This window comes from Phocoena sinus, chromosome 10, assembly GCF_008692025.1.
Source record: "Phocoena sinus isolate mPhoSin1 chromosome 10, mPhoSin1.pri, whole genome shotgun sequence".
NCBI classification, from domain to species: Eukaryota; Metazoa; Chordata; class Mammalia; order Artiodactyla; family Phocoenidae; genus Phocoena; species Phocoena sinus.
This window is the reverse complement of record NC_045772.1, coordinates 51,830,850-51,844,666: the sequence shown is the minus strand read 5'-3', so window position 1 is coordinate 51,844,666 and position 13,817 is coordinate 51,830,850. Positions and strand designations below refer to the sequence as shown.

The following is a 13,817-nucleotide window of genomic DNA, read 5'->3' as shown; positions in this document are numbered from 1 at the left end:
AGGATTTATTAAAACGAGCCATCTTTTGCTCTTAACAAACACGTGTTTAATGAAGGAGTGGAACGTGAATGAGAGTTCACAAAGAGTCACTAATATTGAGGCTAAATACTTGATGAGTATTCATTGTCAGTCTTTTCTAGCTTATAGCTTCATCCCAAACATTTTATTTAGAGACTGAATTTCTTATGGCCGCTTTTGCTAGATACATTTAATTGAAAATGCTTTGAATAGATTTCACCGAGATGCAGTGGCAGATTATTTCTAATTATTTTTGTGTCTTTGCATTTGAAATCAACCATCTGAAAATTTAAAATCCCCATTTTATTTATTTTAATTACCTCGTTTTTCTCTCTCTTTTTTACATTTAGTATATTTGCACTTGTATTAGTCACTTAAAAATGCATGTTATAAAAATATACCATGGGGACTTCCCTGGGGGTCCGGTGGTTAAGACTCCATACTTCCACTGTAGGGGGTGCAGGTTCAATCCCTGGTCGGAAAACTAAGATCCTGTATGCTGTGTGCACAGCCAAAATACATGTGTGTGTGTGTGTGTGTGTGTGTGTGTATACGTATATATATGTATATATATACACACACACCATGTGATGACAAAGATATCCGTTATTTAGGTGATTTTTAAGAGCTACACATTTATAGAATTTAAATTTACTTAGTTACTACTATGGTAAGCATTTCCTTCAACACTAGATATATTTATTGTATTCAACCACGTAATTGCAAGTGAAGAATGGACTGCTAATCTAACTCGCTAGATTACTTAAATTTTAAGCAAGCAAAGATAATCTAAAATTCTATAGCTATAGTTTTTAAGATTTTGTTTTGTTACAGAAATGCATGTTCGCTCATAGAATATGCTCTTCGTGGCATATTCCATTTTGATTAATAGTTTAATATTTCTTGTGCAAATTTTAAATAACATCACAGCAAGTTTCAGAGCTTGCTGTCCTGTTACTGGTATTGATGAAGAAAGAGACTGGAAGCATAATCTGCATTTACTAGTTTGTTTTTACCACCAACTTGCTTTCTGGCCCCAGAATCTGTTTTGTGCCCTTTATTCCTATTCCTCATCTGTAAACTTAGAATGAAATACACTCTTGTCAAATCGTTCACTGATAGATATTACCCTCAAGTGTTAACAGTATCTGACATTTCCCAGAAATTTATTCTGTGCTACTTTAATCCCTGTCTGTAAGGGAGAATAAACTGGAAAAATATAAAAAGTCAGGGGTGGAACATCAAATAAGTCTGGGAATGCTGATAGGTTTGATCATCAAAATCTATTTCTATTACAGGAAAACCCTTGGTTCCTGCAAAGTGAGCTACAGAAAGGTAGAGATTTTTTTGTCTGTTTAGTTGACTACTCCATCTTTGCAACTAGAATTATGTCTATCACATAATAGGTGTTCAATAAGTATTTGTTGAATGAATGAATGGTGATGAACAAGTAGCAGCATCTTATGTATCAGAATAATGCCACGTAGTAAGTAATGTGATCTCTGTTCTTAAGGAATGCACATTCTGAGAAAGATGGCCACTCTGGGTCCAAATTTTGTTATCTATAGAATGGAGGGAGTTACATACTTCGTGTTTTTCATTTCCTCCTTTGCTTTACTATTGGAGGAAGGAGTAGAAGAAGTAAGAAGCATCGTGCTTCTTTCTGCCCAGAATGGCTGACTAGCTTCTTGGATTAGGATTTGAAGTAATGACAGTCCTCCTGGAGGATATTGAAGGAACGCGTAGATGTAATTATAATTAGCAGGAGGTAGTAGGAGGGGAGGATGGTGGTGTAGGGGTGAGAACAGGCTGTGGGCACATGGGTTAGTGAAAGATGGGCATGTTAATGTACAACAAAGCATTGGTTCAAGAGAGAAATATATTGAATGAGAGAATTAAATGAGGAAAGCTGCAAATGAGGAGCTTGCTCTCATTAACCAGGTGTGTGACCAGGTCACATAACTTCTTTGAGCCTTGGTTTCCTCATGAGGGCTTTGGACTAGAAGATCATCAGTTCCCAAATTATGAACACTCATTCTACTAATACCCTGTAAAACTGATCCCGTCATCAAATGGAGAAACTTTGCATACTACCATGTTTTATAAATTCTAAGATGAGCTGTTTTTACATTTCATCATCTTGGTAATGAGGATGCAGCTTAAAAATTATTTTGATAAGAAAGTATTGTGTCATGGTTTGATTGACAACTCTTTTTTACTTTTCTGGTGGAGCATAAAATAATGGTGCGTCAAAATACCACATGTTCAATAATGCACATCAGCCTAAGAAAGTCTGTAAGAAGTCTTTATTAGGAAACCCATGTAACCTAGATTTTCCTGATCTGGTTTGACTATAGAAACTTCTCCTCACCCCTCAAGAGGAACTACTTGTGAACATTGTTTTCAGAGCCAGTGTTTCACAGGATATGTTTTGGGGAATGCTGGATTAGGTAATCTCATAGTCTTAAATCCAGAGAATTAATGGAATATTAGTCATAATAAAATATTTGAAAGTGGAACTCTAGAGAGGTAATAAAGGATTCAGAGTAGTAATAAAGAAAAAACTTTAATCCATCATTTATTTTTTTTAATTTCACTGGTTTATTAAGCAAATATTACTGTTGCAGTTTTTAAACTAAATTCTAAGAAACATAGCCAGAGCCATCATTTAGAAAACATCTTTTAGGAAGAAAATTTAAATAGTAATAATTAAAATGGAGAGTTGAATAAATATTTAAATACAACATACACTTATTTAGGGCCTACTCTTCTTAGGGCACAGTGCGAGGTGCTGGGGATGCAAAGATGACCGAAATTATCCCCCAGTCCCTCAAGGATATATTGAATAATTCAGAAGTCTTATGCCTTTTCTCTAGTTATCTGGCTGATAAAGAAAACTGTAAATTTTTTGAATTTTTTTTTCTCCAGAATCTCTTGGATTTTCGGGAATGTATAGCTAGACTCAGATTTAGCTGTCCACTGAGTGGCAGTTGCAGACATATTTTCTGCCCATCGAGCTTAGTTAATTTAGATTTTAAATTGGATTTGGGTGATAATGTAATTTTAGAAATTTACAAAGCTGAGCTCTTAGACAACATAAGTTTTATTTTCTTTCTAACAAAAGCATACTTGATGTTACATGGAAATAAAATTCTGCATGGTAATCTAAGAGGGGGCTCCTTTCCTTCCTTTTTGTGGGTGGTTACCTCTCATCTCCTCAGTCTGTGCTCCCAAAGCGGTGAGGGAGGATGGGAGAGAGAACTATTTTTTGCAGGTCTTTTTGATTGCATGTGAAATGTAGAATGGAAATGAGCCTGTCTGTTTTTAAATTTTTTTTTCTGTACTGGCTATGATGTTCTAGTGAAGACCCATACTGGAAAAAAAATTAAAAACAGGGAATCCCCTAACTTCGTCAGACATTTCACATGCAATCAGATAGACTTGAAGTTAAGTAACTTTCTCTTCCACTGTTGTCACTTGATGAATGCAGTGCCTTTAAAACTTCTCTTTTTACTCATATGCTTTGCAAGTAAGAAAATGCTTTTTTGGATCAAGACATATTTTAAATATTTCCCTAAACTCTAGTCTTTATGGTCCACATTAATACGAAAGTCATTGCTCTTGTATTTGCATTACATTTTGAAGTACTGATGAGTACTCTTTAGTTTTATTTGCTACCCTTAGAGAATGCTGATAAAATGACTATCACGCATGTATTCAACAATTAAAAATTTGTAACCCACAAGTAAAAGAAATGTAAAATGTGGTTTCTGTCTTACAGAGTTCATTCAGATGAGTGTCTCATCGGATGAATGTAGTGGTAAAGCTCTCTGTTGTCACCTCTCAAGAAAATCATGCAGCCTTACAGATTACTTAATATCAAAGGCTAGAATTTAAAATCATATTAATAGACTTTAGATACTGTGGCAAATACATTTACTCCCATTGACTTACAGTGAGAAAACATTGGCATATTTCCCCTTTAATTTTAAAACTGCCTTATTTATCAGCTGCCCAATTTTCCCTCTTCCAAATCAGAATCTACATTTTATCTTGGCTATTTTGCTTTGTTCAATTAGCTAATCCCACTTACATGAAAGACTCTTTGATTACCACCTTGACATTGTACATATCTGACCACACTACATCTATCAGCTTGTCTGGATGGAGTTCTCTCCCCTATTTGAATCTTCTCTGGCCCTGTGACCCTGTAGATGCTGTTTCTGCAAATAATGTGAGTTTTCCATATCCCAATTATAATTGGACCTAGTCAATGTAGGTGGGCAAAGTTTAAGAGTGTTAATGTCTTCTTTGTTAACTCCCTTTACACAAAACTTTGCATATATTTTTACTATAAGACTGCACATTGTATTGATTGTTTTTCTTATCTTTTCTGCTACAGTATGTGCTCCCCTAAGGCAGAAACCTTGACTTATTCATTTTTAACTTTCCAGTACACATCACAGTTCTTAATTCACTGTAGATGTTTAATAAATAGTTGTAGAAGGTATGAATTAATATTAGGCTCAACAGTTTATGTCTTCAAAGAATTTATAATCTGGGAAAATAAAGCAGAAGCAACTGACGACATTTGAGAATAATTGCAATATATTATATTAGCTCATGTAAATAGTACCCTGCAGGGTAGATACACTAGTACTAAGGATATTCAGATGGAAGATCAGAGTAGGGGTGAATTTATCAGGATATGTAGACTTGGAAGGAAAACTTCCTTGAAAATATTTTCTTAGTTTATCTATTCAAACCTTCAGTATGGAAACCAGAAGGCCAATTTTATCATTCAACTATGCACCACTAAACCATATGGTCTTGTTTAATTCAAGAAGTTTAAAATGGTGTGTTGCCGTGGCATGCTTATACGTCCATTAATGTTAATTAGAACTCTGTGCATGCATCAATAGAATATAACTGAAACTGCTCTGTAGAACTGTCTTATATGAAGTAATAGAAAAACAGCAAGAAGGCATTAAATGTGATTATTACTATGAGAAATAAAGATATGATTTTTCTCACATATAGAAAGGAAAACAAATCCTTACCTTAAAAAGAAACAATTGTCTGCTTTCTGATTCCTAAGATCTAGAGTTTTTGTTTTTTGTTTTCCTTTTGTGTTATATTTAGGACTTAGAGGACAGATGAAATTAAACTGAACCTAAATGTAAAAATCAAGAATGTTTTTAAAAAATGGAAACTAAGTTGAGGTACTAATTTTATACTTTCTTTAGTTATGGATGTTCCCTGCTACCACCTGAAGCAGGGAGTTATTGAACTGTCTCCGAAGGGTAAAAACATTGTTTGGCCAAAGGATTTTGCTCTCTAGGCCTATCAAAAATTCATCACCAAAGAATGTCTGTTGAGTATCTTACACATAGCTCCAGGTTGGGAATGATGATCTATAGTCTGAAAGGGATGACATTAAATACATAGAGCAAATTAGCAGAGACCGCATGTCTAATTCTGTGTTCATCATTCAGCCAAGTACTCTCTGAGAGCTATTTTGAGTATACCACTTGGCTTAAAGGATTTCACTAGGAAGGAAGGAAGGTAATGTCAGACAATGTCTGTACTAAGATATGCAATTGTAAATTTCCAGATGTAAAAGCATATTCTTTTTTTGTTGTTTACCTACTCCATTCATATTCAGGTTTTAGTACTTGCGTTGCAATTACTTGTCTCCATCTCTACCACTGGAGTATGAACTTTTCAGTGTATTCATCTCTTGCATTGGCCATTTCCACTGGGTGTTCAGAAAGCTCTCCTTTCCGATAGCAGCATAGTCAACTTCCTCTCCTCCTTAAGGCAGGGCGGTGCTCAAAAGTCACATCCCTGAGTCTTACCTTGACCACTCTATTTAAGGTTACAGCCCTTACTTCTAGCACTCCCAGTCTTCTTTGCCCTGCTCAGTTTTGCTTTTTTTCCATCCTGTATACTTATCACCTTCTAAGAGGCTATATAGTTTTCTTACTTATTTTCACTGTGTTTTATCTGTCTTCCCCTACCCCCGCTGGAATGGGAGCTCCATGAATGTAGGATCTTTATTTTGTTCACAGATATATCTTAAGTACTTAGAATAATGCCAGCGTATAGTAGGTGCTCAGTAAGTAATATTGAATGAATGAATGAGTATTTTTTAGCACAGTGCCTGGCACTCTGTAAACACTCAACATTTTTGATGACTTAAAAAACCAGTAAGAAAAATGTCAGATCAGTGGTCCTCAAAGAAAGTCCTGGGGCTTCCCTGGTGGCGCAGTGGTTGAGAGTCCGCCTGCCGATGCAGGGGACACGGGTTCGTGCCCCGGTCTGGGAGGATCCCACATGCCGCGGAGCGGCTGGGCCCGTGAGCCATGGCCGCTGAGCCTGCGCGTCCGGAGCCTGTCCTCCGCAACGGGAGAGGCCACAACAGTGAGAGGCCCGCGTAACGCATAAAAAAAAAAAAAAAAAAAAAAAAAAGAAAGTCCTACAGCCCTAGTTGCATGGAAAGCAGAGGACTGAAGCCAGAGTGGCATGGCATCTTAGATTGTATGTTAATCTCAGGAATGTTTTCCCTGTATAGGTCTACGTTGAGAGAAAAAAATCAGAAAAATTGAGCATGCTTCTACAAGCATGGAGCTTTTCTTTCTTGTGCTTTGCATTTTTTTCTTAAAGCCTTTATTAAATTACTAGAGTGCAAAACACAAGAGAAAAATGGTTCATGGCATATAATTTTATATTCTGTTATAAAAATGGACTAGATTTGGTTTTTATAAATGCCCACTTATTTAGAAATTCCTAACACTACTACATCTGGGATAAAAGTTTCTTTAATTTCCCAGTCTGACAGACTAATAACCAACTGAAAATTATAATTTATAGTGAAAATTAAAATACACCATTTTTAAATATAGTAGCAAGATATTTCAACATGAACTTTACTGTTTTAACCTAGTTAATTCAAAGCAAAACAAGATAGTCTTATCTCTTATTCACTTCTTATTTTGGGAAGATATTTAATAGTTTCATTTTTTCTGATCCTAGGACCAAAATTAAAGTTATGGGATCTTTGGATTTTGTTTTGTTTTGATTTTTTGCACTGAAATATAAGATTTATGACTTAAAAGTGCTCTAAGATTTAGTTAACAGATTTGATTTACTTCTAAACAGGACTTTAAAAAGCCTTTCAACGTTTTATAGACTTTGTGAGAATCCCGTTTGAACCTTGTCACTGACCCTGTGCTGAAGGAATGAACACAGAGAATACAGACATTGGCTAATAGACAAATGTTTTTACTTTTCTGGATGTACTGTAGCGATTATTACTTTTCTCTCTTATTATCTTAAGTTGTTAGTGATAGTTTTCAAGCTGAAAGTTATTGCATAATTTAAGAAGAAAGAAGAAATTTGTAGCATAATTTTTCCATGGGCATTGCAGTCAGATAGCCTGGGATTTGAGTCAGTATATCTATTTGCTGCTTGTCCTTAGTAAGTTATGTTATAACCTCTCTGAGCCTCAGTTTCTGTATCTGTAAAATGGGTATGACATTTACCTCCTAGAATTATTGAGAGGATTAAATGTAGTTACATGAAAGTGCCTAGAAACGTGCCTGGCACATAGTAGGCACTCAAATTTTAATTTTCTTCTCTTCTTTCAATTCTCATTTTAATCATTTTTAAAGGTAACTTGTGAGGAAAATACTGTTCTAAGGGAATTATTATGGAAAAATAATTACCAATAAAATATTGCAACACACTGAAATACCTGATCTGGTTACCTTTTAAAATACAGTTTTAACTTCAGAATTCACTGTAATCAAAATGATAATATAATACTGCATTTGTTTAGACAGTGTTTGTTAAGTGCTAATTGCTATGATCCTTATAGCAGACCTCTGAGGGTGGTAGCACATAGAGAGACCCATTTGTCTGAGGTCACGTGACTAGGAAGCAGGCAAGGCAGAAAGTGAACTCTAATTCAAGACAATACTGGCTTTGAGGCAACAATATGGAACAAGCTTTGATATAAAAAGAGACTTTGGGCATATTTTAGCAAATAAATGCCCTTGGATAGGGTTCAAGGTGGGTCTGATATATACCAAAGTTACTCTGTATGGAATGGTGTTATGATTAGATACCAAAGTGGCAATATTACCCTCTCAAATATGCTTTGTGTTGCGTGTGTATACACATATGCTCACTTGTGGCTTCGAAGTACTCTATTAACCATTTAAATAAAGGAAAAAATCTTTCCCTAACATACTTCTAAGCCAATTTAGGGGTCATTGAACAGATGTCATATAATACTAATGTTAAATTACCCTGTGTAATAAGAAAATTACAGTACCTAAGTGAAGATAGTAAAGGGAAACCATCCAATGAATTATTCTAGAATTTCAAAATGAAATGATTTCTTTGAAATTAACAGTGGCACCACATGACTTTAGAAAAGTGAGTCTGATAGGGAAAAGGGAAATTAGAGACAAAAGTGAAGCCTTTCTGTGTTTATATATGCCAGTTTTTGGTTATGATGCTAGGAGAGCTAATGTAATAGTACAGCTTTCAATTGTCCAGGAAGTGTATTATTATTAAACTATGTGGCAAGAAATTTATTAAAATCTGACTAACTTTTCATTGTTTAGTATTAAATCACAATGGTTGTTTCTAGTCCACATATACTTCCTTTTGCTATTAGGTACACTTTAAAAGCCTAATTATTTTGAGAACATAGTATGACCAAAGAATAAAAATGTACAAAGTTTGACAACTTTAAATAAACACTAGCATTTCTTAAAGAACAAACCTCACTTACAGTTAGGAAACAATATTTATATTTAAGGTTGAAAAGCCAGGATGTAGGAAAATTTTGCTAATTTGGAAGATGACCTTTAAGTGCACCAAAACCAAATAATTTGTAGGCTATGACATAGGGCACATTCCTACAAAATTTGTGTGAATACTGCTTTAGTGGTTCTTGAAAGACAAACAAAGAAAGCTGGAATGAAATCTTTATCCCCCTTACAAATAAGACGGAGACTAACAAAAGAGTACAGCAGCACTCTTTCAAAGCTTGCCATTAAAACGAGGTCTCTGTAGCACAGCTAATGAGATGGTTCATAGTAGAAAACAATCTGTTTTTAAGAATGTTTAGATCAAAAGTAATTTCTAATCTATGAAATAAAGTTTTTTCAATACCCTTCATTCACCAGTGAAGCTTTTATGTTTGTCTTATTTACTTCAATCAGATGTTTTCAATTTTACCTTTTTTCCTTGTACAAATCCTTGACATGGTTCGTCAATACTGACCAACAGTTTTATTCTTTTTCTTCAGAAAAGAGAGATTTTTGAGAGAGGGAGAATGAAAAAGAGAGAAACATCTTTGCCTAAACGATTTGCAAGCATCTGTGCTTTAAGCTACTTTTTATGAACACTCCTTAGTAAATGACTCAAGGTAAAAAAGCAGAAAAGCATCCAATGTTAGGAAATTGCAATCCAATACCATGTAATTTAAACCTGCAGTTGCTTCTCTTGTACTAAATGACATACAGATGGGTAGCTTAGTTCTCTCAACTTTGGGAACACAATTGGCCTTTTTGTATGAATGAACGTATATTAACAAAAATATTTTAGACAGAATTGTTTAATTCTAATTGTATAGATTTTAATTATCTGTGCCATTGGAAAGAATAATTTTAACCAAGTTATTCTGTCATGTTAGATTTACAATTAATGAATTTTGGGGGATAAAATCCACAAAGATACAACCCTTTCAACATACAAAGCAATAAAAACAAAAAGTTACTTTTTAAGACGTCTATAGCAAATTGAGCAGAGACTCACCTATCACAGCCAGTTCTGCATTCAAGTTGTGGAGAGGCTTGTTCTGACAGGACAAACATTTCTCAGGGAAACATTTCTATCTCTTAGAAAATATTAAAAGTGTAAGTAGTAGGCATTTGCATAAAGCCTAGTGTAATATGGGGTTCAGTGAGATGAGAGACCAACATGCCATTAGTGTGATTTGCCAGCTGTTCCTGTGGATCTTTTCAGGCCAGAGCAGGGCCAACATCCTTTGTGGAAGGTCAGAAGAGGCGCTATTTGACAACCCACAGGCCTACTCAAAGGTGTGTTTTGCCGTTTGGCTCTGGTTTGCTCTTTTGCTGCCTCCATATTTTCTCATAGAGAATCAACCACTCTATCTTGGTGGCCCTGATTCTGGAAGCTGATATCCTTCTTCAGTCCCACAATCAGAGTCAGTGGTTAGTTAAGTTTCTCCTGTTTTAATTTCAGTGATCTCGTATACTATGACATTAGGTGCCTTAAAAGTAAAAGAAGTAGAAAGCATTTCTATTCCTAAATCATATTTCTTTTATGTTTCAAAACAAATTGAGTTTAATATTTGGGGAACTGAGCAAGCTTTCTTTCAGTAATTTCGTAACATGGTAGGAAATTTTTGCATGTGGTGACATCTGCGTCCCTCTTTCGCACTGTGATGGAAAAGCAAAGAAAAGCAATTTTACTGCAGTGAGTAAGGGTTGCCGTGTCTGGAGTTATTGATCATCCCGTGGTACTCATGGGGGATTGGTTCCTGACCCCCTGCAGATACCAAAATCTGAGGATGCTCAGGGCCCTTATATAAAATGGTGTAGTATTTACATATAACCTATGCACATCCTCCCTTATACTTTAAATCATCTCTAGATTACTTATAATACCTAACACAATGTAAATGCTATATAAATAGTTGCCTTAGCATGGCAAATTCAAGGTTTGCTTTTTGGAACTTTCTGGAATTTGGGGGGGGGGGAATATTTTCCATCGTGTTTGGTTGAATCCATAGATGTGGAATCTGTGGATACAGAGGGCCGACTGTATTTCTTTTCAGTCATTTGTTCAGGTAAGACAAAATACCCCATATAAGCGGGTATTGTCTGGACGTTTTATTGCGGTCTGTATAAGTTGAAGTAAAAGTTAACATTGTTATTAGAATCTAATTAAAATTATTTTACCATTCAAATATATTTAGCCAGTGAAGTCTTCCTAAGTATACTTTATAAAAAGAAAAATGTAGGTCTCTAAATAAAATCACATTCACTTTTGCTTTTCTTTGTCTTTCCTCCCTCCCTATTTTTCTCACTCTTTCTTTGGAACTTCTTGATTCTGCATTAGTGTAAATGCCTTCTCCTGCAGTCTATTAAATGTTTCTTGCTGCCCGTTTAAGCACGGTAAGATACAGTCTTGCAAGAGATATTTGTTTTTAAGGACTCTTCAGAACCTAGTGAAGCCTCTGACAGAATCACAGAGAATTCCTAGCTGTGGAAAGATACATCTTTAGGGTTCAATAAACAAATAGGATAGTATTTAAATCACCCAGGTTGGAAATTGAATGAGGAAGGTTTCGGGCTATTCTAATAAACGAATGGAGAGTTATTGTTTAATATAATATGCCCATCCTCTTATATATACAGCATAAATGCTTATAAATAGAGTTATGCTTTTTGAATTCATTTGAAAAAAAAAGAAATTCAAGGTACTGGGAGACGTAAAGGATGTATCCCCACCTTGTGAATGTTCAATGGGTTTTTACTGTTGCCTGCCAGCAGCTTTGGCTATAGCACATTGTCAGTGCTCCAGTGGAATCACCTGAATCTTGAGTCCCATTCTTTTTAAACTGAGAGAAATAGGCAGCTGCAGTTCAGGTAAGTTTGTCTACTGTGTTAGGGACTGACCTGGTCATTGACAAGTGACTGCAGAAGCTGTGCTGTGATGGCCAGCCAAAGCAGTTACTTAGGATCCAAGCTAAAAGTCCTCCTTCTCCCACATCCTCTCTCTTTCCAGGGTCATGTAGGGATAAAAAGAGCTGTAAGGTGGTCTTTTCCCAGCAGGAACTGAGGAAGCGGCTGACACCCCAGCAGTACCATGTCACTCAGGAGAAAGGGACCGAAAGGTAAGGCGAGCTTACGAAAACGCCATTAAGCAAGAGCTAGTTTTCTTCATTCTCCTTATCCCCCTGCCCCACCTTTGAATCCTCTTCCTTGCCACTTAATTTAAAGGATTCTATACTTATTTGCTAAAGTCTACAAATTAGTATCCTTGAAAAGGTTGAAAATGGTATTGCTTAGATTAAGACTAAGTTTTATTTATTCTTTCTCCCATTTAATGAACACTCTATCTTTTGTAAAGTCACAAGGCTTTTGTTAAGGGCCTGTTTCTAGTTTACTACAAAATGTGTGGAAGTAATAGCGATTTAGGTACATTTTTTGGGAAGACATCAGAGTAAGCAAAACCATGAGGGACATGGCACTTTGCCAGGATACTGAAAATTTGAAGGTGGCCATTGTAAGTATAGACGTTTTGGCTGCAAAAAGAAGGTAGCATAATTTAGTTCCTTTCTACCCCACTCCAATTTCTTTTTGAAGCACATGTGGAGAAAGTATTTATTGGCTCATTTGTGGTTGGAATGTCAAAAATTTTCAATAACTGCCCTCACATGGCTTTGGTCCTTGGAAGTTTGCCCTAAGTCCTGAAAAAAGAGTTTGTTCACTTCCAAGACTGTTTGTAGTGAATAAAGTCTCTCTCAGCTGATTCCAGCTCAAAGGTAACTTGCCAAAGTCCAACCATTTTGTTGTCTAATTTATACCATGGAGCTTGGCATAAGGCTGTAACTTACCTCTGATCCAAATTTATTAATGATGTAACTTCTTGTTTTCATTCATGAACTGAAAGAGCTCTTTACCACACGTGGGGTCTTTGTTAATAGGCAACACTGTCTTCCTGTCACAGTATATACTGTTTACTGAATTCACCAAATGCTGAATCTCTGACAACGTATACCTTTACTGCACGATGAGTTAGCGATGGACTTCGGTCTTGGTCCAAGTCATCTACCCGTCCTGTTGTGTACATGACTAGCAAAATGATTTAATGCACACAAACAACTAGAGATTAGGTCATTCTTAAAAATTCTGTTTATAAAAAAATTGGACCTCATAAAGAGGGTGAAAGGATAATAAAAACAAGCTGCAGAGCACAGACTTTTTGTTGGGCTAGCACAGCTGATTTGTATTAGCTGAATGACCTCCTAGCCTTTAAGATTGTTAACTTAGAAAAATATTCCCTTAAAGCTGCAATATTCCTTTTCAAACCAAAAAATAAGACTCCTTCCACTGGAAGTGTTGGACCCTTCTGCATTTTCTGGTATATACTCTTGGACACTGTAGAGTAGCAGAAATCTTATGTAATAATGTTTTTTTCTGTGAATCTGAACTACAGGCTTTTTTTTTTTTTTAATAGGAAAAAAAGTTTTCTAAGCATTACATAACTAGATGGCCTGATTTTTTAAAAAATTTAACCCACAGTAGTTTGGAGTTGTTATATGCACATTTTATTATACAGATTTGAAATGTATTAGTAATGTTCAGATTTCCATATGTTTGGTCTATTCTCATTTTAGGACAAAAAGCCCTTGAGAGTTTTCTTAGAAAAATGTATTTTAAGCAAATAAGTTCTATAAGAAATAATGCTAACTTGTTTAATTAAATTTTTTTATGCTCTGTTTATTGTGTATCAGTGCCTTCGAAGGAGAATATACACATCACAAAGATCCTGGAATATATAAATGTGTTGTTTGTGGAACTCCATTGTTCAAGTAAGTATGTTAAAAACCTATGGATATGGACAAATCACAGATGGCAACAAACTTGGTATTGTCTGTTCACATTAGAATCTTTCCATTACTAAATTTTCTTTTTTCTAATTTTTCTATTCCCCCCCCCCACCAAAACAAAAGTAATTATTGACTTTCATGA

General features: G+C 35.5%; 1 protein-coding gene across 3 annotated transcripts in view; it reads left to right on the top strand.

The window, feature by feature from the left end:
• Positions 1-13,817, top strand: part of MSRB3 (methionine sulfoxide reductase B3) — a 166,013-nt gene that overhangs the window by 38,523 nt on the left and 113,673 nt on the right. For 2 of the 3 annotated variants that reach the window (XM_032647041.1, XM_032647042.1), the window contains exons 3-4: positions 11,848-11,956; positions 13,580-13,657. In XM_032647041.1, coding sequence (XP_032502932.1) covers positions 11,848-11,956; positions 13,580-13,657 — 187 coding nt within the window. Of the gene's footprint in view, positions 1-1,316; positions 1,354-11,847; positions 11,957-13,579; positions 13,658-13,817 lie in introns of all 3 variants that reach the window. The other variant, XR_004351935.1, reaches the window with a different exon arrangement.